At 34.6% G+C, this 25,099-nt stretch overlaps 1 protein-coding gene across 6 annotated transcripts in view; it reads right to left on the reverse strand.

The window, feature by feature from the left end:
* The window catches only part of PPP3CA (protein phosphatase 3 catalytic subunit alpha), a 332,878-nt gene that overhangs the window by 53,338 nt on the left and 254,441 nt on the right, over positions 1-25,099 (reverse strand). For all 6 annotated transcript variants that reach the window (XM_054484215.2, XM_054484214.2, XM_054484217.2 and 3 more), the window contains 5 exons: positions 22,949-23,060; positions 21,709-21,854; positions 17,110-17,249; positions 6,769-6,846; positions 4,102-4,196 (listed from right to left, as the gene is read on the reverse strand). In XM_054484215.2, coding sequence (XP_054340190.1) covers positions 4,102-4,196; positions 6,769-6,846; positions 17,110-17,249; positions 21,709-21,854; positions 22,949-23,060 — 571 coding nt within the window. The remainder of the gene's footprint in view (positions 1-4,101; positions 4,197-6,768; positions 6,847-17,109; positions 17,250-21,708; positions 21,855-22,948; positions 23,061-25,099) is intronic.

The following is a 25,099-nucleotide window of genomic DNA, read 5'->3' on the forward strand; positions in this document are numbered from 1 at the left end:
AGAGAAGGACCACCAACAGAGGTTTTATGGAAACGCAGACTGGAGTGGGTCTAGTCTACTTAGGCAGAAGAATGAGACAAATATTTTGGATAGAAATAAGTATGTAGGCGAAAAAGTGGAGAAACAGCCAAAGTTGCTCAGGGCAATGAGGTTTACCCCAAGATAAGCAGAGAGACAGGTGATAATGGTAGATTTAGGCATATAGTGAAATTATAAATAAGAAACTGAGGAATAAGGGAATTTTCCTGCGAGCTTCTGTGAAGCTTTGCACTAACATGTGACAAAATAATAACAACATAAAATATTCAATAATGATAATGTCTTAATATTGCACAGCATTTTGTTTCAAAGCGATTTCATGTAATATTCACAAGCGAACATTTTTTCTCATCTCATAGCAATGCCACTGCATGTTCAATAAATTTACATGAGTTAGTTGCTTAATGGCAGAGCTGAGATTCAAACCTACATCTTTTGCTACAGCATCTTGCAGAGCTGTCTGAGTGAAGACACAGAGGCACGGAGACAGGCGGGAAGACAGCGCAGACTGGAAAGGATGAGACTGAACGAATTAATGTGGGCTATACCAAGAGATGGAACATTTAGTCCTCATAACTTTCTGAATGCTATTTGTTAATTACAGGTAAGTTATGAACTACTAATAAGAAATACTGGATATTTAAATATGAATCTGATCACAACTATTATTGGTTTTAAGATGGTAAGAATAAACCTATTTCTCTCACTGTTTCATTTTGCCAGATAGTATTACTGCTGTCTTAAGCTGCAGGAGCTTTAAGAATCAAATCATACTGTAACTAACAGGTTCTAATTCCACAGTACTTTATTATCCTTTGTTTCTAACAATCAAATGGTTAACTCACAGATTCTCCACAGCTATTTTCCAATGATTGGGTTTTGAAGGTGCTTGCAATCCAATTTTATTACATTGCTTTTAAAAATTCTAGTTAACATCAATTTTATTCAAACACAGTAATTTTCACTTTAGCAGTGAATAATTGACTCCCACTCCCACATACTGTATACACTGTTAGCATAATAGCTTTAAAGTGCTTCAGAAATTTTACATAAAAGTCTTTTGAATTTTGTTTAAACTAAAGAATACATCTTTCTCTTCCCTATCAGTTTATCTTTTCCTCTCCGGAGAATATTTTCTTTTATGAAAAGGTTCCCAAAATGAAACAGTTCTACTCCCTTTCCTGACAGATTCTGATCTACCCCAAAGGCAAGAACACAGTGAAAAGAACTACAAAATCTCAAAGTCAGTGATGCACTGGTATCTGTTTTTTTTTTTTTTTTTTTAAGTTCCAAACTTGTTAAATCAGAACTATACAAAAAGAAGAAATAGACACCTTATTTGAGAAATAGCTACTGGTCTCAGGCAAAACTGCATTACCTAGCATTATGAAGAATTGAAAGAGTCTAAGTTTGTTTTTGTGGAGTAAAATCCCAATTTTTATTCCTTTTTTACTGTTTTGGTTTTCTTTTTCAGGAATTGTTGGAAAACTTCTAAGTAGAGTACATGCTATTTAGTAATCAGTCTTTGGCAAGAAAATGACTTTTAGGGACATTTCCTTCCCTCAGTTTAATAGTAAAAAGTCTTAATGCCATAGAACAATACAAACTCGTGTTTATAAAAAATATATAAAAGCATATTTTATGTACTTTTGGTAAATTATAGGATCATGATGGGACTGGGATATACAATATGACTTACTAAATTCCTGCATTCCCTGCAGGTATCTCAGGGTCCTTCTCTCGTGCAAGATTGAGAATCCTCATCCAGTCAAAGAGATTAGCTTTTATGAGTTTTATACAATAAATGTTTACTGCTTTAAAAATATTCATTGGCCTTGATACTATTTATTTCTCTTTCTAATCAAACATTCACTATTCTTTAACATCCAGATCATATTTTATCTTAAGGCCTTCTCTGACCATTCTAGAAAATTATCCCTTACCAAATGTATTTCGTGTTTGACTCTCTTTGTTTACACTTAATTATCTTGGGTCTTATATTGTTAGTTAAATTACCCAAATGTCTTACTTTGTCAACTCTACAGTAGTTTTAAAAATCAAATCATACTGTAACTATTAGCTTATAATTCCAGAGTCCTTTATGATCATTTGTTTCTAACAATCAAATGATTAACTCATAGATTCTTCACAGCTATTTTTCCACTGATTGTGTTTTAAAGGTGCTTGCAACCCAATTTTATTGCAGTGCTTTTCAAAATTCTAGGTGACATCAATTTTATTCAAATACAATAATCTTCACTTTAGCAGTGAATCACTGACTCCCACTCCCACATACTTAAAAGCACGTGGCAAGCAGAGAACATGTTTTATTTTATTTTGCATTCTTCTTGCCATAGACTACTAAAGGCAGCACTTCTTTTCTAGGAACTGCCTCCTTTCTCCCCCATGGTTACAACAAAAACTGCACTATGCCTTACTGATAACCATGCTCCTTCACTATAGAGGAGGACCCACCATGGTCAAAATGGCAATGTAAAAGACTGTATGGCTACGGCAAACACCATCCAGCAGATGTCATTCTCTGGGCTACTGGAAAGTGGAATACATGAAAGGAAACAAAGCACTACGGACATTCAACAGGTGTTTGGGAATAAAGGTGGCCAAGGCCCATATTAGGCATCCTGGACACCAGGCCTGGGCCAGGAAGACACCTAACACACCTCATTTATGAAGGGGCATGGCTCCTAATTCCAGGAGTTTTCAGACTGGTGCAGAAACTAGGCTGCCTTTTACCACCTCTTCTGGGCTATATTTGACCTTATATATGTTATTTGACTCCTTTTTTCCTTCTGTTTCCATTTCTCTTCTTTTTTTTTTTTTTTTTTTTTGAGATGGAGTCTTGCTTTGTCGCCCAGGCTGGAGCACAGTGGTGCGAGCTCGGCTCACTGCAAGCTCCGCCTCCCAGGTTCACGCCATTCTCCTGCCTCAGCCTCCCGAGTAGCTGGGACTACAGGTGCCCGCCACCACGGCCAGCTAATTTTTTGTGTTTTTTTTTTAGTAGAGACGGGTTTTCACCGTGTTAGCCAGGATGGTCTCGATCTTCTGACTTCGTGATCCATTTCTCTTAATCTCAGAAAGCCACACTCGGACATGCTGCCTATATAATATCCTGACCAATGCTACATAGAGTTAAAGGCTTTTTCACATTTTATCACCCATGTGATACATGTGGAACACTTTATAATATTTCCAAATAAAGAGATTACACTTATGAAAGAAGATAATAGTGCACCCCTTGCTCTTCTTCTTTTCCCTGTAGTAAGTAATAATGCCCTTTTGTTTCATGTTTCTTTCAGGTATGGAGTTTCAGAAAAAAGGCACAGGACACTGAACCAGATGTATGGATTTGAACCTAGTTCATTACTTCCTAATTAAGTGACCTTGGACAAGGCAATTAACCACAGGGACTCACTCTGCATATTAAAAAAGGAGGAGGTAGAGTAGCTAATAATATTTACCTTGAAGTTTACTCTTTTTTTGCTTTTTAAAGAAATAAACATTTACTTGCCTAGCATAGGAACCGATTCATGGTAGATGCTCAATAAATGCAATTCAAATTTGAATTTCAAGCTACTGGGTTTATTTTTTATTTTTCTTGATCCTTTCCATGCACAATCACACTTATTCTATTTAAATCCAAATTCTTTTTAAGAAGCATGATTTTGCATTATTTCCAATTATTATTTCTTTTAAAGTCTGTATCTACTAGAGCAGCAGCTGTCAAACCTGTTAAAAATTAAAATGTCCTAGAAAACATTTAAAAAATTAACAGTGCATAAGCCCAATCTCTGGCCAAATTTGAATCTGTATCTTTTTTTTTTTTTTTCTTTCTTTCATTATTATTATTATTATTATTATACTTTAGGTTTTATGGTACATGTGCGCTTTGAGGATAATCACAAAGTGTGCATCAAACAATAACTGAAAAAAATAAAAAAAAAAAAGACTGGTTAAAATAGTTAAGACCAAACCAAAATAAAACGGCTTAAGAATTATTACACATATTATGTAAGACTGCAAGAGGGATTTTAAAACACTTACCTTTGTTATTGTATACATCTAAGTAATTCGGTGCTGAAAAAATTGTAATTAGAGAAGGGAAGCCTGTTGTTTGGCTTTTCCTGTACATGCGGTACCTAAAAAGAACAAATACAGTCAAAACAAAGCTCGTATGGAAAAAAGATAATATCAAATCATAGATTCAGAAACAGAAAATTAGATGAGTGAAGTTCCATTATTCAAAGGGCCTCCAATCATATAACACTAAATAAAAATTTCTCTCTGAAGTCTGTTATACACAGGTATTAATACATTTCAAGGGGGTGGGCATGAAAACATACATTCATATGTAAAATTTCCAAACAGGTATTTTCTAAGTTAGCAAACCTCAAGAGAGGGTGGAATTCATTGGAAAATCATAATTCATTTCCATGTGTTCAACAGAGAGGGCAAAGGCTGATTAGTGCACACAGATACTTTGTACCCACCCAAAATTTTCAAAATGTTGTCAACATTTTTGACATAAAAAGACCAAATAAGCAGAGCAAGATATAAAGACTTACCACCAATAACCAGGCCAATTATCCGATAAATCCACAATATTCTGTAAAGCATTTTGCCTAGACTAAGTGATTTTCTTTAAGAAGAATGTCCCCTTAAATTTACGAATTTTTAGATTAATAATTAAATTTAATTCATAGATTTAATACAATTAATAGATTCAGAGATATATAAGCATTTTGCCTAGACTAAGTGATTTTCTTTTAAAAGAATGTCCCCTTAAATCTATGAATTTTTACAAATTGAGACTGTTTCTATTTTAGAATTTTATTTATTACCAATCTCTGCTGGTGTCTACAGGTCAAAGATTATTGTCTCAGCAGGGTAATATTTAATCAATCAGTAATGAAACAGAACATTCACAAGAACTTTGGAAATAAACCAACAATCCAGTTACTAAGCAGAAATAATTTATAATGTAACACTTTAGTTCTCAATTAAAAATACAGGTGACTCTGGCTCTTTCACATAAGGATAAAAATGTATTTCATGACTTCTGTGTAATCGATTTTAGGAGTATCAGTTTAGAAATACCTCTTCAAAACAACATTTTATCATTTCTTTGTTGATCCGTGTCATTTATTTCTGGTAGACTAAACCATGCCTAATATAGTTAGGTTCTAAAAGTAGCTCAAAAAGTACCTTTAGATAGATAAACAGCCACCTTCACATTTATAATTTTAAAAACACTGTGAGTCCTCTCTTTTTGGAACTTGGTCATACTATAAAAGAAAATGCCCCCTTAAAAACCTTTTGAAATGTTCTAGAAGTATGTATTCTGATTATGGAACTGAGCTTCATTATGGAAACAAAATCCATGTGAAAGACAGTTTCACTCTTATTCCTAGTACCTTGACTTTATAGACAGAGGGTGACTATGCCTACTTGACAACAAACACAAACAAAGAAACTGGATGACATAATCTCAATTTTTCCAATGAATCAATCAACTTATCATTCTAAACAAAAATACTTGATATTAACTGATGCACTTAACACACATTCAAGTAAGCCAATGGTTATGGGTATGTAGTGCAATTAGGATAAATCTGTCAAAAATGGGCAGTCAGCCGAATGGAACACAGCCAAAATAGCATCGTGACACCATAGCCTTGACAAGTGAGAACAATTATTTGAAGACCTGACTGGTTGGGTATATAAACAGGTTACTTCAAACATCAACTACAACACAGTGAGTATATAATACTGGATCCGTTCACACCTGTTGACTGATTTCTTGAAAACAGCTAATTGTGAAATGAACTTGGTATCTTTCTTGATTCAGGGATATCATAGACATGGGCCTCCTTCAAAATGCAGGTGTCCATATTCCCAATTTCAGCACATAGGTTATGAAAAGAAGTGCTGCTACTTTTCAGAAAACCTAGACTATGAAGGGATGAGTTTAATTATTCAAAGGGAAGCAATGCCTTTCAGTGGAGCCTACTGGGAAATGGTATCAGACCTCAAATCTTAAAATTATTCTAATTTCTCCCTAATGTAGATTTAACACACTATTAAAGTGAACATCTAAAATTTCATAATTTTCTAAACCTCCAAAATTGTTCTACATCTTAGAAACTTACCAGGTGAGACAGAATCAACTTTATGTAATCATTTGCTAGTTAGAACATAAAATTTTCCCTGTTTTTAAAGATGTCCCTATTCTTTTCCCTTTAAAATCAGGGATATTACAGGGATCAGGAATGGTATTCAGGATCAGGAATGGTATTCTTTAAAACAACAGTAAAATGTGCAATACCTGTTTAATATTTATGTACAATTCTCATTCATATTTTCAACAAGACTGAAAAGTAGCTGGTAATTTACTCACTTATACGACAGTGTAAATGCAACAATTGAGAGGAGTAAGAGGAGGTGCCCTTACAGTGCTTAAGAAATCAAGCTGAAAATGCACTTGTTCAGGCTAAAGATGGAAGAACTTTACGGGAGACTGTATGATACATCTGCAGCCATTCATTCCCCAGGACTCTGTCATACCTGTGTCATCCATCAGAAGACAATTTTAAGCTCTAATTCCTTTTGGGAGTGAACCTGGTAAAAGGGAACCTGCAGAGTCCAAGCAAAGTGAGGAAGTTCTGGAAAATGGACAATGCATGGTTTTTATAAATGCTCAAAACTGCTCACCCTGCATCTTGGGCTTCGTGGGCTCGAAGTATAGATAACAAGTTATTGTGCTGTAAGAATTCACATACAGCCGGGTAACTGCCAGAGACAAAAAGAAAAGAGAAGCATCTGTTATGAAATCATCAGGAGTAGCACATTTATCTCTAACATCCAGATCTATGTGATGGGATCAAAGATAATCAAACATACATCATTCATGAAACAAGCCTCTTTACTCTAAGGCCAAGTTTATCCTTGTGGCAGAAAAAGCATCTGCAGCTGTACTTTTTACATAATCAGAAAGGGGTTGAGGTGCATGAACTGGGGGAAAAAAACATAAGCCATTATAAAACATTAGGAAAGTGTCCACTCTGAGAAAAATAAATTTTTACAAGTCTACATTTAAAGACAAAGTGAACAGAGCATAACTATAACAAGATAATGAATTTAAAATATGTCTCAATTTTCTCAAATATTGCACCATTTGTGCATGTGTGTGCATGTATGCGTATACATCAGAGATAACTGAGTTTGCAGGCAGAAGAGAATACATATGCTCTCTTCTGCCTCCTAATTATTTTTGTTTCTATAATCTCCCAGATTTAAGACTCCTCCCATACGGTGAGAAATCAAGTTATTGATTTATCTAACATTATGGGTACAATAAGATGATTATATCATTCAAAACCTAAACAAAATTATGGATATTCACATGGCTTTAGAATGTGTCCTTTAAATATGATCAGCAGAACTTTATCTTAAGACTTATCTATCTTGACTAAATAAAACATCCAATATACAATTATGTTTATCTTTTAAGAGTCTCAAACTCAAATAACTTCATTATAAATGAAATTCAAATCATAAATTAAACCTGAAAAACCTTTTACAGTCATTATGTCCCTGCTCTAAGAACTTTTAATGAAACAAACGTGTATTATGAATTTTTGACAATGCAAATCAAGGTACAGAAAACCAATATTCAAACTGCAAATATTCACTAGAACTTAAACTATATATCATTGAAAACATTCATCAATTATAAAAATAGCACTGCAGGGAAACATTCTAGTAATGTATGTTATTCAAATAATTTATTATAAAAGAAAAGATAGTTTCTGTGTTACACATTTTGTACAAATTCCCTGACCAACAGGAAAAAATTATCATTAAGATAACATACAGTTGGCCGGGCGTGGTGGGTCACGCCTGTAATCCCAGCCCTTTGGGAGGCAGAGGCGGGCAGATCACCTGAGGTCAGGAGTTCAAGACCAGCCTTGCCAATGTGGTGAAACTCTGTCTCTTACTAAAAATACAAAAAAACTAGCCAGGCTTACATACAGGCTAACATACAGTTATAGAGATACTGACTATAAAAAAGATTCAGTTCTTTGGCAAAAAGGGATCTGAAACTGAAGACAGTCTCTGTTCATGTGCCCATGTGTCGTGTGTTTTGCAAGAGAAAGGGAGAAAAAGAGGAGATAACCATGGGGCCTCCACTTCCTAGTTGTCCCCAGTCAATTCAATAAATAAAACACCTAACTGATGAACATGAGTGTATCTTAGAAACTGGAGAGGATGGCCCAGTCTCTGCATGGAAACATGCCCATCTGGTACCCAGAATCAGGTGTTGACCAACGTGTGTCTCAAAGGCTTCTGTTCTGCTTAAAGAAAAGTGAATATATGACCTTTCCAGGTAAGTGTGTGTCAGAGAAAAACAACAACAACAACAACAAAGAAAAAACCACTTTACTTTCAGAGATACTGGTTGGTCTTTCAAAAACAGCAGATTTGTTTGGTATATATTAGCCATAAAAGGCCCAGCTAAGGGGCACAGAATAGGTTCTCAATAAATGTTCCTTCCCTGTCTTTTTTCTTTTTTTGAGGCCTTCACTTAAATTCCTTGTGCCTTCGCAATGCCTCTGTATAGAAGTATATTGTCTTGTTACCACTGTCAGACAGGTTGCCTGACTACGTCTGTCACTTTTTTGCCCTTGGCAAATGACTTAGTTGCTCTTTCTTATTTGCCCTTTTGGAACAACTTACATTATTCTTAAGAAAGAATAATTTTAAAATATTTTCATCATACTAAGTTTGATACCCTTATGTGTTTAAGCTAAGTTTTTCTCCATGAAAATATATACCTGATTTTTATTGGAAATCTGAAAAAAAAAATTAATCAAGTGCCAATTTGCTAGGTTAACAGCATTAAGTGAGGAGTATTTGCATTATTGACTTGGAGGGAATTCATTTTGAAGAAAAACTTTAGACATTTTCAAAACATATGCCATCATATACTCAGCTTTTCAAAGAAATACCAACATTTTCCTCATAGATCTAGACAATACTTGAATATTATCTAGATTCCCACTGTTGCTGAACTACTTACCTAGGATATACAGAAGTTTCTAATAGTATTAGAAAAGAGAAACAGAAACTCTGTTCCACTTTTCTGCTTTTTAATGGAAATTATCACAAATCACAAAATGTTCAAGCTGAACAGCACTGCGTACACACACACACACACACACACACACACACACAGAGAGAGAGAGAGAGAGAGAAACAGCAAGAGAGAACGGCAGGAAAAGCATATTGCTAACACCTCAACACCCCAAATAGATGAAAAATCACTTATTCCCCAGTAATTTAGCAGAGGCCCAGTGATGATTGTTCCATTTGTTAGAAGACAGTATTAGCTACAGGGAGGGGCGGTATAAGTTCAAGGCAGGTTTCTGTCCTAAGGTTATTTATTATCTTAGGAACATAAAGCATTATAAAAAATATTTTTAAAAACTACTATATTATAAAACACATTGAAGATAAAATAGAAGTTTTATAAAGATATTATAAAGCAAGCAAGAAAGCATCTGAAATTAATCCGAGAAATCTTTTTGAAAAATATCTATCTTTTGTTATATATTAAAGAGAATGATGTATGCAGATCGGTAGATAGGAAAAGGGTTAGAATTCTGCTTGAATTCTGCTCGGAAAAGAGGAGGGATCATCAGAAGCTGAGTGAATAGGAACAAAGGTAAGGAAGGTAGAAAAGAAAAAAATGTAATAAATGGTAGAAAAATTGCCTTGGCAGTAGAGCAAATAGTTACTATTAGATTAATTCTGTTTATTCTCTTGTATTTGTTTCTATATCATATTGAACTATATTTTCAACCTTGAGTTTAATCTCCCAGATGTAAGAGTCTTTAGCCATGACATAGCTAGTGGGCATTATTAAAATTTTTTTTTAAATGTTTTTATGCCTTTATGGATACTCTCCCTGTGCAGTTTTTCCTCCTGGAAAGGCCTATTCTTCTGCCAAGTCTTCACAAGTTATCACCTGTGAAGCATTCTCTTCAAGGCTATCTCACCTAAGGTGTACACAACTGTTGTATCCACTGTGTTCCTACAATATATGTATCTAATATATCACTTATCATGTTGTAGTGTAAATTATATTTATACTTCTGTGCTCCAGCAATAGTGAATGCCTTAGGAGAGGAACACTGCTTTTTCATTTGCATTTTCATATCTTAAATGCTTAGCAGCAATCTGTCAGCTTATTGGGGCTTATGCTCAATTGCTGAAGTAGCTTCAATAGGGGCAGTCAAGCAGGTAAGAGATGCAAAGGGTTTCTTTCCCTCCTCCCTCAGTGCTTCGGCAAAGCAGGGGCAGGCAGGCTGCAATCCCCTGCCAATACACAAGGAGGAAGCCACAGTCTCTTTGGTGTCCTTATCCTCTTCCAGATCCAGTAATAGGGAAGACCCTGCCTGATTGTTCAACTCCTCCTCTGCTTCTTGGGGCCTGGGAATGGGTACTTAGTCCAGGAGTGTCCTGGGGCTACCTGGATGCTGTCAGACCTACCTTTTCCTAGGACTTGCTGTGTTTCTTTTTTGTCCCAGGGTTCTTATCTAATTTCATTTTTGTCCAATGGGGATCAAGTCCTAAGGGGCCAACTCTTCCTGCCAGAACTTTTCCAGAATTTAAATTCAGAAGTGGCAAGCAATTTTTATTTAAGGCAAACTTTTTAGTAAAGTAAAACATCTATACAGAAAAAGGCAAAAATTAATTTGATGACCTTTCACAAAGTGAACACCCTTGGAACCTGCACTCTGATCAAGACACAGAACATTATCAAACCCCAGAAACTCCTCATGTCTCTCTTACTGTCACCTCCTCTCTATGGGTAACCAGTATCCTGGCTTATAGCATGAAAGATTAGTTTTCTCTGACGTTGAACTCTTATTTCAGTGGAATCATACAGTATATACTGGTCACTATCCGGCTTCTTTCACTCGTCATTATGCTTGGGATCTTCAGCCATGTTGTTATGTGTAGTTTTAGTTAGCTCATTCTCATTTTCTGTATTTAGCTGTATAAATATATTAGAATTTATTATTCATTCTACTAAATGGATATCTGAGTTTTCATTTCTTGGCTGTTATGATTAACCTTGCACATGTCTTTTGATGCACTTATAGACACATTTCTAAAGGATATAAAATAGGGGTAGAATAGCTTGGTAGTATGAATGTTCAGTTTTAACAGATAATGAAGCAGCTAATGTAATTTGGGAGTAGAGGTGAAGTAAGATCAGGTGACCTTCTCTGCAGAATTCCCAGTGTTACATCCTTTCATATTTTCATGATGCCGCCTTCCCCGCCTGCAAAAATCTTCTCCAATGACTCTGGTTGGATATGTTCTACTACTCCTTTAAAACTCAGGTCTGCTGATGCCTTCATCATGAATAGTCCCTTGAACCTAATCCATTCCCCTTTGGGGTTAGGATTCCCAACACGCTCACTCAGATTGTCTGTCTCTCTCTCCCCCTCCGCACCAACCTGTGTGCATGTGCGTGCGTGTAATAGCCTGCACATTTATAATGACGGAACTATTTGTATTTTACTTGTCTGTTTCTGCTTTGTGGGCTCTGCTACTGGACTGCCATTTTCTTGAAGGCAGGGACTCAGCATCTATAAAACTTAGTAGAGAGAGGCCGGGCACGCTGGCTCACGCCTGTCATCCCAGCACTTTGGGAGGCCGAGGCAGGCGGATCACGAGGTCAGGAGATCGAGACCATCCTGGCTAACACAGTGAAACCCTGTCTCTACCAAAAATATAAAAAATTAGCCTGGTGTGGTGGGGGGCACCTGTAGTCCCAGCTACTCGGGAGGCTGAGGCAGGAGAATGGTGTGAACCCAGGAGGCGGAGCTTGCAGTGAGCCGAGATCTCACCACTGCTCTCCAGCCTGGGTGACAGAGCAAGACTCCATCTCAAAAAAAAAAAAAACAACAAAAAAAAAGAAAAAAACTTAGTAGAGAGAATATACTACAGTAAATGCTCAGCTAATGTGTGCTAAATAATTGAATGAGTGAAAAAATTCTCAAAAAAGATACCCATGAATGGAACAGTATGCACTGGGCAGAGGGAAGAGGGAGGATACTAATGAAATTGGAAGCAGAGAGCTCAGGTGTGATTTCAATAGACTAAAAATAAAGGTCTTGAACTCACAGTGGGAAAGAGGAAAGGCAGCATGGTTTAGATGCTTGTGATATTTATAAAGATGTGATGACTGGTGGTGATTTCAATACAAGAGGAAAAAGCAAAGACAACTTTTAGTCTGCATGGCTGGGAGAATGAACAGTAAACAAAAAACAAACAAACAAAAAACAGGAGGAATTTTCAGTGGGGATTAAGCAAGTGGGGAAGTAAATAAGCCCTTTCAGGCACGGTGAGTTTAGGTTAAGGTGAAAATGGAATCCCTAGATAAGAAGTTCCAGCAGACAACTAGACATACAGGAATTGAGCTCAGGAAAGATAAAGTGATGAAGCTGGCTAGACATAGATTCAGGAACTGGCCATAGAGTCTACAGTTTACAGTGAATCTAGGAAAGTGGGTATAGGTGAGGTTCCTAGAGGAACGTGTGAAGAAAAAAAATGTCAAAAGCAGAAGGAAGACAAAAAAAAAGACGCATCAGGAAGAGACAGGGATCGCCCTGATAAGTCAGAGGAGAATCAGGATATATAAACAAGGAACCAGAGGATTTCAAGATGGAAGCGGGTGATAAGAGCGTCAACTGCTGCACAGAAGCTGGGCAGTGTGAGAAGAGAAGGCTGCTGATTTGTGATTAAGGGACCAGTAGTGATTTGAGTGAGCTGCCACCTGTAGCTTCCAAAACACTTCAAAATCACTGTCAAGATACCCCTAAAATTTCAGAGTTTAAAAGAGCTTTAGGGAGTCTAATTTAACTCACTCATTTTGAAGCAAGGTAAACCCAGGATACAAAGCTTATATGATTCATCCAAGGCAGACATACAGATTGATAACCTAAATGCCAAATCCAGCTGCCAGTTTTCATTGGTCTACATGAAATGAAAATTTGTCATGATCCTCACTAATCTCCAGGATCTAACACTTGCCCTGCTCCAAGTATCTCAACTATCTGCCTGAACATTATAGGTATTATTTGAGTGTGCAAACTCTGGTCTAAGATTCTAAAGATAATGGTACATTGGGGCAAAATCATAGATCTTATGGATTCTTTCCTCTCTGTCACACTGCCTATCTAATATAACTCAGGAACAGTGTTAAATTCTGACTGATGCATATTTTCTGCATAACTTTATTTTATTTAAATAATGGCCCAGATAACATGTTACATAGTGGATAGGGTGGCATAGCAAAGTAAATACACAAACTATGCATACAAATGTTAAATAAAACTGAGAGCTGTGGATCAAAATACCTGCCAATAATTCAAACTGGTAATTGCCACTAAGGTTCTCTACCAATTTCATGGCTTGTTTGTGCCCATCTAGATCCACTTTATAAACCATAATCCCAGAGGATGCCTTCATATTTTCCAGATGGCACTAAACACAAAAGGACCAAAAAGCTGTAGGAAAATGAAAGACATTTTTCTCCTCCTTAGATAAAACATAATCCAGACTGCTTTGACATTACTCAGTCCATATATAGGCCACAGATTTAGATATTCAGCTATTCACATAATCTATACTTGCCATGGCTAAAAATCATTATTTATTAAGAATGTTTAATGAGGCTGGGTGCAGTGGCTCATGCCTGTAATCCCAGCACTTTGGGAGGCCGAGGTGGATGGATCACCTGAGGTCAGGAGTTTGAGACCAGCCTGACCAACATGGAGAAAGAAACCCCGTCTCTACTAAAAATACAAAATTAGGCAGGCATGGTGGCACACGCCTGTAATCCCAGCTACTCAGGAGGCTGAGACAGGAGAATCGCTTGAACCTGGGAGGCAGAGGTTGTGGTGAGCTGAGATCGCACCACTGCACTCCAACCTGGGTGACAGAGTGAGACTCCATCTCAAAAAAAAAAAAAAAAAAAAAAGGATGTTTAATGAGACAAGTGAAATAATCATAATGTTGAAAACAAAAGTGAAAATATGTTCAATTCTCTGATTATCCTCTATTATTAAAGATGGTAGACTTTATTCTAAATATATCTATATATTTATTTTATAAATATATACACACATTTGTGTCTAATGCCATAATATATACACATATCTGTGTCTGTATTATAATATATACACATCTGTGTCTAATGCCATAATATTGTATAAGTTCAGTATTATATAAGTTCAGTATGGGACTCTGCTTAGAATATGATTTGAACAGCTGACACAAAAACTAATAGAATGCTATACTATTATTAATGCAACAGGACTCAATATCAAAATCAAGAGTTTGAATTTTGTTTGATATTATGTTACTGAAGTATAACTCTGTGATATCAAACAGGTAATTTAAACATCTAGGGTATAATTAGAAAGTTAACACTAGCTTTGGAAAACCGAACACATAACTTTGACGTACTTTAACAATGCCAACTTTTCACTATAAGTTTAAACATCTTTAATAAACGATTACTCCCAAATTAATTACTGAAAATAAATTTTAGGCTTTTCAGAAATATTATATCATGCGTCTTCAATTCAGCCAAAATGGATTCATTAAACCACATTTCCAAAATATAGAAGTGAACTATAAATTTTTAAAATAAATATGCTTAGAACAAACCTCTCTGTTAATATTCATATAAAGAAAACTATACTTTGAAAGACGCTTTATAGTGCACAAGATTTTCTATTCATGAACTTTAATTTATCAATCACAGCAGCAGATAAAAAAACTTTTTTCCCCCATAAGAAAAACTTAGTATATGGAACAAAATGTCCTACTACTAAATAGGCATCACATCAACATTCTATAGAAGGATATTTGCTTACTCTAGAGACAGAAGATACACAGCTGGATGTATTTTACAGAATTCTTCCAGCCTTGCCATTAGCTTAGCTGCCAGGGCTGGAATTGAGCATTAACTTCAGGGAACATCAGGTTAGGTTTTTAAGTATCTAAGAATAATAATAATAATAATAATAATAATAATAATAATAATAATAATGAAGAAGAGGAGGAGGAGGAAGGAGGAGAAGAAGAGGAGTAAGTATTCTAAAATTTAAAATTCTCAACTTCTTCATAACCTCTTTTCTCTTTCACTCTCGCAATGTTCACATAAGCTGTATGTATAATGATAAGAGACTTTAGTGAAACTGAGGATGATCACATCTGGGAGGATAAAACTGAGGTGACACGTCAGGAAGACAGTGAGGTCATGCAGAAACCTAATCGTGTTGCAGATTCCTTTCCGAAGTGTTATAAAATGTCATGTAATGGGTAAATCTCTAGCAATTTGTAAATGTAAAAATTATTATAAAAATATTTTCAACTTGGCTTGTCGAAGTCCTAAAAATAAATATACTATGGTTCCTATATACTGTAAAGCTGCTTATTTTAATTTATCCAGGAAGCCTGATAAACAAATGTAAGAAGCAATTAAATGATTGAATTAACCAATATAAAGTTGTTTTTCTGATTTGAGTTACAGAAGCTGGTAAAACTTTTAAATGTGATAACATAATTGAATTAAAACAATCAAGGCTGGTGTTGGATTTTTTTGGTGCAGTTTTTTTTTTTTTTTTTTTTAATACTGGAGTATTTTTTTAAGTTCTGGAGTACATGTGCAGAATGTGCAGGTTTGTTACATAGGTATACATGTGCCCTGGCAGTTTGTTGCACCCATCAATCTGTCATCTACATCAGATATTTCTCCTAATGATATCCCTCCCCTAGCCCCCCACCCCCTGACAGGCCCCGGTGTGTGATGTTCCCCCTCCCTGTGCCCATATGTTCGTTCTCTTTGTTCAACTCCCACTTATGAGTGAGAACGTGAGGTGTTTGGTTTTCTGTTCTTGTGATACTTTGTTGCACTGGGGCAAAAATAATAGTTCTTATGGATTCCAGCTTCATCCATGTCCCTGCAAAGGGCATGAACACATCCTTTTTTATGGCTGCATAATATTCCATGGTGTATATATAGCACATTTTCTTTTTCCAGTCTATCATTGATGGGCATTTGGGTTGGTTCCAAGTCTTTGCTATTGTAAATAGTGCTGCAATAAACATGCATATACATGTGTCTTTATAGTAGAATGATATATAATCCTTTGGGTATATACCCAGTAATGGGATTGCTGGGTCAAATGGTATTTCTGGTTCTAGATCCTTGAGCAATCGCCACACTGTCTTCCACAATGATTGAACTAGTTTACACTCCCACCAACAGTGTAAAAGCATTCCTATTTTTCCACATCCTCTCCAGCATCCGTTGTTTCCTGACTTTTTAACGATCGCCATTCTAACTGGCATGAGATGGTATCTTATTGTGGTTTTGATTTGCATTTCTCTAATGACCAGTGATGATGAGCATTTTTTCATTGTTTTTTGGCCACATAAATGTCTTCTTTTGAGAAAGAAACTACCACCCTGATTAGTCAGTAACCATCAACATCGAGGCAAGATCCTCCACTAGCAAAAAGATCATAACTAGCTGAAGGCTCAGATAATCATGAGCACTGTTTAGCAATGAAGTATTTTCTGATTAAGGTATGTATATTTGTTTTTTTTTAGATACAATGCTATTGTACACTTAATAGACTACAGTATAGTGTAAACATAACTTCTATATGCACTGGGAAACCAAAAAAATAATGACTTGCTTTATTGCAATATTTGCTTTATTGTGGTGGTCTAGAATCAAACCCTTAACATCCCCAAGGTACACCTGTATATGTATACATATATATTTCACATTTATTTACTCACTTATTCATTTATTTATATTTTCATTTTATAAATGCTAGTGAGCCTCTCATTTATATTAAAGAAGTAATACAAACGTTATAAATAAATCAAACAGATGGACTGATAAATCCTAGCATTATGATGCAAACGTGTTCCAGAGAGCAAGCTCTCTATTCTTACCTGTAGAAGTACGAACACCCCCTGACTGTGTTGTGAGTGAAATGTTCCTGAGTCTTCTCATTTCCAAAATCTTCCAGGGGGTCTGACCACAGGATATCACACATAGGTCCATATGCAGGTGGTTCTTTGAATCGGTCTAACTAAGAAAAATAGAAGACAGAGAGCAAAATACTAATCTTTGGAAACTTAGAATTCTGACAATACAAGAAACAAGCACTGTGCAGAACCCATCCTCTTCTCCCCAGCTACAGTTCAGGGTGAAATGTCCTCTACCTCTCTCTCTCTTCCTGTCCTTCTTCCTACTCGTTTTCCTATCCTTCATCTCTCTCCAATTTTCTTCCCAGCTTCCTTCTGATGAGATCATTTAGTATCTATCTTCATTTAACCCTTTACCTCCCTCTTGCCTCCATTATCTCTAGATTTCACAGTTTCTCGTTTCTCCTATTCTGCATTTGATCCTTCTCTCCTTACTTAATCTATCCAAGTGTTTTTTTCATGACCAGTTATTATGACTCTACCCTTGTTTCATTTATTGAGAATTACTTTCTTTGGGAAAATTCCTATTACTGCCTCTATTAAACTATGATTTAGAAGTTTGGATGGAAAACAACTCCTAGTTTTCATGCTTATGTTATTTTTTTTTTTTATATTTAAGAACATGATTTTGAGAAAAGATGGCTTTTACTTTAAAAGTAGCCACTTGCTATATGATATTTTGGATACTACTTCCTTATGGGCTATCTAGGTTTCTAATGATAAACTACAAGCCTCCTGTAGTTGATCTTAGTGGGCACAAATATAAGTAATGATAAGCATTAAAATAAACTCAACTTTAGAGGGTCATTCTTCAGTTCACAGTTCTAAGCTTTATAATTTTACCTGAAGCCTTTATATGAAATCCATTTTCCAGCTATAAGTGTTTAGTGAAGTCACATTTCAATTTTAAAAGGTGCGTTTAGAAGGCATATTAGAAATATAATCACTGGAAATAACATATCATGATCAATTTTAAACACTTTAGTTTATCCTGATTTAACTGCAGTTAAAGGATCTTTGGTGAATCAGCAGATATTATAAAGGCTCTTGAATAAAAGCATACAATAGCTACGAAAATCTATTAAGAATTGATATTCTTCATATTAATATTTTTTAAAAATCCAATGAAGACAAGTGAACATATTTTGCTGACAACTAATCAAATTGTCTTTTTTTTCTGGGACATACAAGATGTAAGTAATGGTTTTGTTGCACACTACTTTTTATTAGTATCTACAGAGAATGAGGCAATATTTTACATTTTCAATACCCAATGAAAAACTTCAGTAAAACAAGACTATATTTCAACCATTATGTTAGCCACAAAATATGCATTGCAAACTTAAACTTGTTTAAGGGATTTAAATAATTTATGCTTTTGGAACAATACATTCAAGAAAATTAATACTTGTCCCTAAAAATGCAGAACTTCTTTCTGAAAAACAAAAACTTATTAAGGGTAGGACAGTAGAGGAGGGGAAAGTTTCTGATTAATATGAATCCCCAACTAAAGGTCTGCAAAGCTACCAGAATATAACATTTATTCTGGAAAAAGTATACAGTGCATTCTAAAAGTTAATATAATTGACAGTAAAAATAAACAAACACAAAAACACTTGATATATGGCACAATAAAAACGTAAAAATCATTTTCTGGCCATGTGCAGAACTTAATGATATGTATGAAAATTTAATATAATATCTAAAATATCCTGGGAAGTAAGTCCTAGGGATATTAGGTGATATTTTAAAAAATCTACTTAATTTATGATGTGAAGTTTATTTATTTAAAAAAAATCCATCCGATTACAGAATGAGCTGGTTACATTCATGCAGAAAGAAACATTTTTGTTTTTGACACGGAGTCTCCCTCTGTCACCCAGGCTTGAGTGCAGTGGCATGATCTCGGCTCACAGCAACCTCCACCTCCCGGGTTCAAGAAATTCTCCTGCCTCAGACTCCTGAGTAGCTGGGATTACAGGCGCATGCCACCATGCCTGGCTAATTTTTGTATTTTCAGTAGAGATGGGGTTTCAACATGTTGGTCAAGCCGGTCTCGAACTCCTGACCTCATGATCCACTTGCCTCGGCCTCCCAAAGTGCTGGGATTACAGGCGTGAGGCACCGCGCTTGGCCCAGAAAGAAACAAGTTTATACTGAACCAGCATCACATCTCTACTGTACTTTAAATATAGAGCAAAGACCAATGCTCTATGCTCTATAGAAGTGTGAAATAGTGTCTTGCAAAAATGGACACAAAGACACAGAGCAGGAAACAAGGTTTATTTATTGTTCTTTCGCTTGAATTTTAAAATAAAAAGCATGCATTTTCTTTCCAATAGGAAAGTAAACACATTATTTTCATACTTGAACACTTGAACCTCAATGATAGGAAGAACTTGAATGTTTTATTTTACCTGAAAATAATTTTTCTCTAAAAACTAATGAACTTTAAAAGAATATTGAGTTCATGGTAGTAGAGACTTATGGTATGCAAATACATTCATAATTCACTAAAGTATTTCCTCAAAACCATGAGTTTCATTAACAAAAGTATTAAAGAAACACTACAAATAAGAGCTATATGAAAATGGTTATTCATTTTGTAGTAGAGGTTTACAACCCTTTTGCTGGTGATTGCGTCTTAAACAAAATAGTACAATAGCCCTATCCTTTCTATTTATTCTCTACAGTACAGAACTCTATTCAGTTTATCAGTTTTGTTCAAATAATGAAAACACTATTTTGAGTGAAGTTTTCACTAATCCCCCTTTTAAGGAGGACAGTTAGTAAGTTTCTCATCTTCCATCCAAGGCCATGAAATTTGATCAAGGCAAGAGAATAAAACATAAATGCATGTCTTTCATGCCCATCATTTGCTAACAGAAACTACTATACTTATTTGAAATTTGACCTTTTTCATTTTCCAAACCTATTTCAGTAAGTGGTTATCAGGTTAATATGATACATGGATACATGAATAGATAAAATATTTGCTTTCCTTCTCCACTGAACACAATGGGAAAACACTGTTTACTAATTTAATAACTTATGGCAGCTGATAGAATTAACTTGGAAATGTTGTTCAGCATATAGACTTCTCAGACTTAGCAATCAAGTTTCCAAACTCAGAAGAAATGGAAAAAAACAATTAAATGGCAATCAATCAAACAAGTGACACCAAGGGAGTCTTTGTATGAATGTCCCTAATGATAAGCAAGATCTAGAATTTGAACTGTGCCCATGGTTATTCTTAAGTGAACCTATAACTTAAGAAATAAATTCTGTACACCTTGAGATTAGTGCATCACTTATTTGAAGCCAAAGTCTACCTATCATACATTAGGCTTAAATATATACTGAGTAGTATGTATCTTTAGAAGAAATCTCAGCAAAATTCCAATCTTTATAGTTCAAATACAGTAATTTAGAACAATGTGACCAATTTATTCTTGCTAAAATTACTGGTGAGAATAATAATAAAAGGTTAGAATTATTTCCACCCCTCTGTTCTATGGGATGAGTACAAGTGTATTTTCTTAGGTCTCTAAAAGTAGAGGAAAGAAGACAAATACAGTTTTCAACAGTTTATAATTCCTCCAGAAAAAATTGGGCTCAGAATTCCTAGACAGAAAGCTTAATGGTGGGCACAAATTTTCAATAACATATGTTATAAATATTAATGTGAAGAAATTATCATACTTTAAAATAATTCCAAGTAATATTATTTTAAAATGACTTAAGAAAACATTTACATCACTTTCTCTCTTTGGTCCGATTTTGGCACCAAGAAAAATACACTGCGATTTTTTATTACTCTCTATTTTTTCCCTTAAATCGTTGCAATCATCAGAGTTAGAAACATAACCAAAGAAATAAAAGATTGTCTATTGTACTACGTAAAACTATCCCATGTTATTAGATTTACTCAAGAAAGAGACATAATCCACTTCCACATTCAATGTAACTCATCTTTTTGCTGGTTTAAACAACCGTTAATAGCCAATGCTAAACTGGAGTACTTCTTAAAAACTTCTTACAAATACTTCTTAAAAAGTCCAGTTTTTCACCTAGCCACTCAATAAAATTAATAAAATATTATCATTGTCCTTGTTAGATTGCTACTTAAAAGTTTCAAGCTGTAACAAATAGATTTTTACAAAACCATAAAATGAGCACAGTTTAATGGTTATGTTATGATATTTTCCCAAGGGCAAAGCAACATTTCTAGCATAATAGATTATGAATATACAACGGATTGTTTGAAAAAAGCCAAATGGAAATGATAAGGCATATTTTTTTTAGAGGTCAAATATTTTATATTTCCAAAGACACATGTCAGATGGTAAGACCAACCCTGAGGTTGTAGAGATAAAACTTCTTCCAAGTATAAACATATCTCTCTTTCTAGATAAAAATTTAACACAAAGGAGAGATTCATGACCACTTTAAATTATTTGAACTCAAAAGGATAAAGTCAGTGATAAAGGCAGGGTAATTAATGTCTTCTATTTATTACTGTAGCGCACAAAATGATTAGACTTGGAAAATAACAAAACTTACTTTTCTGATATCATCTAAAGTGTTAATCTCTGGAGACAAACCACCATGTACACACAGGAACTGTTGGTTCATCAGGGCAGCCAGGGGAAGGCAGTCAAAGGCATCCATACAGGCGTCATATACGCGTTCTGAATACTTTATTTTACCTTTTAGAAGTGATAAAAAAATACTTATGATTTATAGGCAGGATCATTTCACTGAAATAGTTTTAGTTTTTTGAGTTTTCTTGCTAGGACCATATTATTAACATAAAGGCACATACTGCAAAATTCCAAAACAAAATTAAGATTTTTTGAAAGTAACATATTAATCTTTTATATCTAGTATTTCCTGTTTTTGTCATTCATTAATTCATACTTAATAATTTTCATAACTTTTTGTATAGCAAGAGAATTTTTATATACATTCTGGCTATTTATCTGCAGATGTCTCACCAAAAAAATGTACATGAACAACTGGAAGACCAATAGAAAAACAGCCATAAAGCTGCTTGATATTCCTTAATGATTTTGTAGAAAAGCAGATGGCAAGACATTTTCTAAAGCTGTTTCTATCTTACTGCACACTGCTTTTCCCATGACTTATATCTAATGTTTTAAGAGGAGAAATCTTTATGCTCCATTGAATATAAGACTAAATGAAAGAGAAAAATATTGATACGTATAGAGAGATTCCCTGCTCTTCCATTTAACTGTATTTATATATAAAACAAAAATGTAAGGTTTTATACCTTTGTAAGATTCAGAGAATACTAAGAAAAATTGTAAGGAGGAAAAATAAATTGAAAAAAGCACTCCACACTCCTAGTGTCTATGTCTAAAGAATGACATCATCTTCAGTTTTATAAGGTTCACTAGAAGCTAGTATTCATTTATTGGGTCCAAAACAGAGGCATAGGGTTGAATTTGCCCTCCATTTGCGTTTCTTGAGTATTGTGAGATTAATTAGTAGAATTATTGTTCCAAACAGTAGTATACCTAAATCACTTGTTTCTTAGGATAAATTATATCAAATCTTAATTCAAATTCTTCAATCACTTTATAAAGAAGTTCTAATTTAAAAAGAAATTCTGAATTCTCATAAATGTCCATGCTTAGAAAGAAATATAGGATAATATGAAAGAGTGTCACTTTAAGCCTTTGACTTTAGGCAATGGATTATATTGTATGTATCTTATTATTGATTAAAATTACTGTTTAGCACATATAGTGTTAAAGGAAGGAGGCTGAAGTATACTTACATTCTTGTTTAAATGTGAAATACTCTGTTAGATGTCTACATTCATGATTTCCACGAAGTAAAAACAGTGTTTTGGGGTAAAGAATTTTCAAGGCCCACAAATACAGCACACACTAAGAAAAATAAAAATAATATAAAAATAAATATTTTTCCTTAATACTTATGCATTTCATTGCTCACATATCATAAAGACATGAATAAAATGTATTACCATGACCAAAAGTCCCCCAAAAGGCTGGAGCTTAGTAGAGAAGATATTGACAATCAAACAGGAAACATTACTTTGGTAAAAAGCCAAGGTCCATCTACACCTAAAACATACATACACGCACTGAGGATCATATACCACAAGAAAACAATGGATTACATATGGTCAACAGAAGGAGAATTATGTGGCCTGAGGAGAGTGGGAGTTAAAGAAAAAATGGAAGGGAAGAAACTTAACTAAAATGTACTAGAAATAAAAATATACTGGTGTAAAAGGATGAGAAGAAATACTGGTATGTGTAGTGAGAGTCCCTGACCTTCAATTTAATTAAGTATATACATAAATCAAAAACTTAAGATTTATATACCAAAGACACTGACAGAAAAGACAAGATGTTGGGAGAGAAGAAGGCAGGGAGCTGGAGATGGGGAAAAGTTATAGAAAATAGAGACGCAGTTCAAGTTAGGCTGAGCTTGTCAATTTTGCCTCCTCATTTTGTTGTACTTTATCTTTCCAATTTTTCCATTTTTGTTACCTGATTTTTAAAAATAATTAGCTTTATAAAGAGAAGTGACTTTTACTTATTAATCATTAATCATATTGTACTAAAAGCTACAGGATACATTTGATATACCTCAATATTCTCAACTTAGTTACTTGGGCATTGCAGTCTGTAAAAATGATGGTCAATCATGCATTCACCAAGTTGGGAATACATCTACATTTGACACAGCCTTCCTGGAATGAGCACCAAGTCAACTGGAACACTCAGGTATTAACATCAGTAATTTGTTATCGTCAACTGACATTTGTTAAGAATCCATAGGGAACAGAAAATCATGCTTTGAAAAACAAGTATGCCCTTTTATCCTCATAAAACCTGTATTCCCAAAGTGAAGCTAAGAAGATATAAAAACTACAAAAATATTGAGACAAGTCTAATTCTGGTTACTAAAATCTGAAATCAAAATCAATGAGATTTATACATTAATAATTGGCTTTCCAATACAGTAGATATCCTGGATAATATCTACAGGGAAAAGCTGCTGACAATTTATTTGTAGTACTACTTGTAAAGAGTAATCATCTCTCTTAGCTTATATGATAATTTATGAAATGAGTGAGAACTAATTATGTTTGACTATACAGCCCAACTTTTGGAGAAAATACTAATTATCAGAACAAATGTTTATTATTTTGTTGTTCAAGCAAGATATTATCTCTATGTAATTATGATTGAAGTAAACAATAGGTTGACATTAAATTATATATGTTACTTTAATTAAGTTTCTAATTACCACTTTCTGATTACAGTTATTAGCTGAAGTTCATGTGACTAATGATATTAATATGCCTGAAAAGTTGACCAAATGGCCTGTACAAGCGATCCTTAAAGCATCATGATCTGTTGATGTATGTAAAGTTTCCTGTTACCTCAGTGAGTAGTCCGGTAGCTTAATGAGTCTCTGCTACGGATCGGGTTTTATAGCTGTACTTACTGTTTCAATAAAAAGAGTTTGTATTACTCAAGCTTGTCTCACATTTCAGAGAAGATATTCATAAACTATTATTAATGTCAATGGGAGGATTTTCCCCAATTTAAAATGTCTAAGGCTGTACCTTAATCTGAAAGTAATATATGTATTTTTCCAAATTGGTTGTTAATTTAGGATGTCTAGTTTGGAATATGAATGGATATGAAAACTCCTTTAAAAATATATTTGTATATTGAAATTGCTATTTTGAATATATTTCATTTATATGCTGGGGGAGAGAATACATGTTCTGAAGGCACTTAGGCTACTTTTTTAAAGTTTTTTTTTTCTTTAAGAAAAGTATAATATATCCAGTGAAACGTCCATAACTCAAATCACAGATTAATTAATTTTTACACAAATCCCATGAAACCACTACCCAGATCCAGTTACATTTCAGCATTCAGAT

This window comes from Pongo pygmaeus, chromosome 3 (genome assembly GCF_028885625.2).
Source record: "Pongo pygmaeus isolate AG05252 chromosome 3, NHGRI_mPonPyg2-v2.0_pri, whole genome shotgun sequence".
Lineage (NCBI taxonomy): Eukaryota > Metazoa > Chordata > Mammalia > Primates > Hominidae > Pongo > Pongo pygmaeus.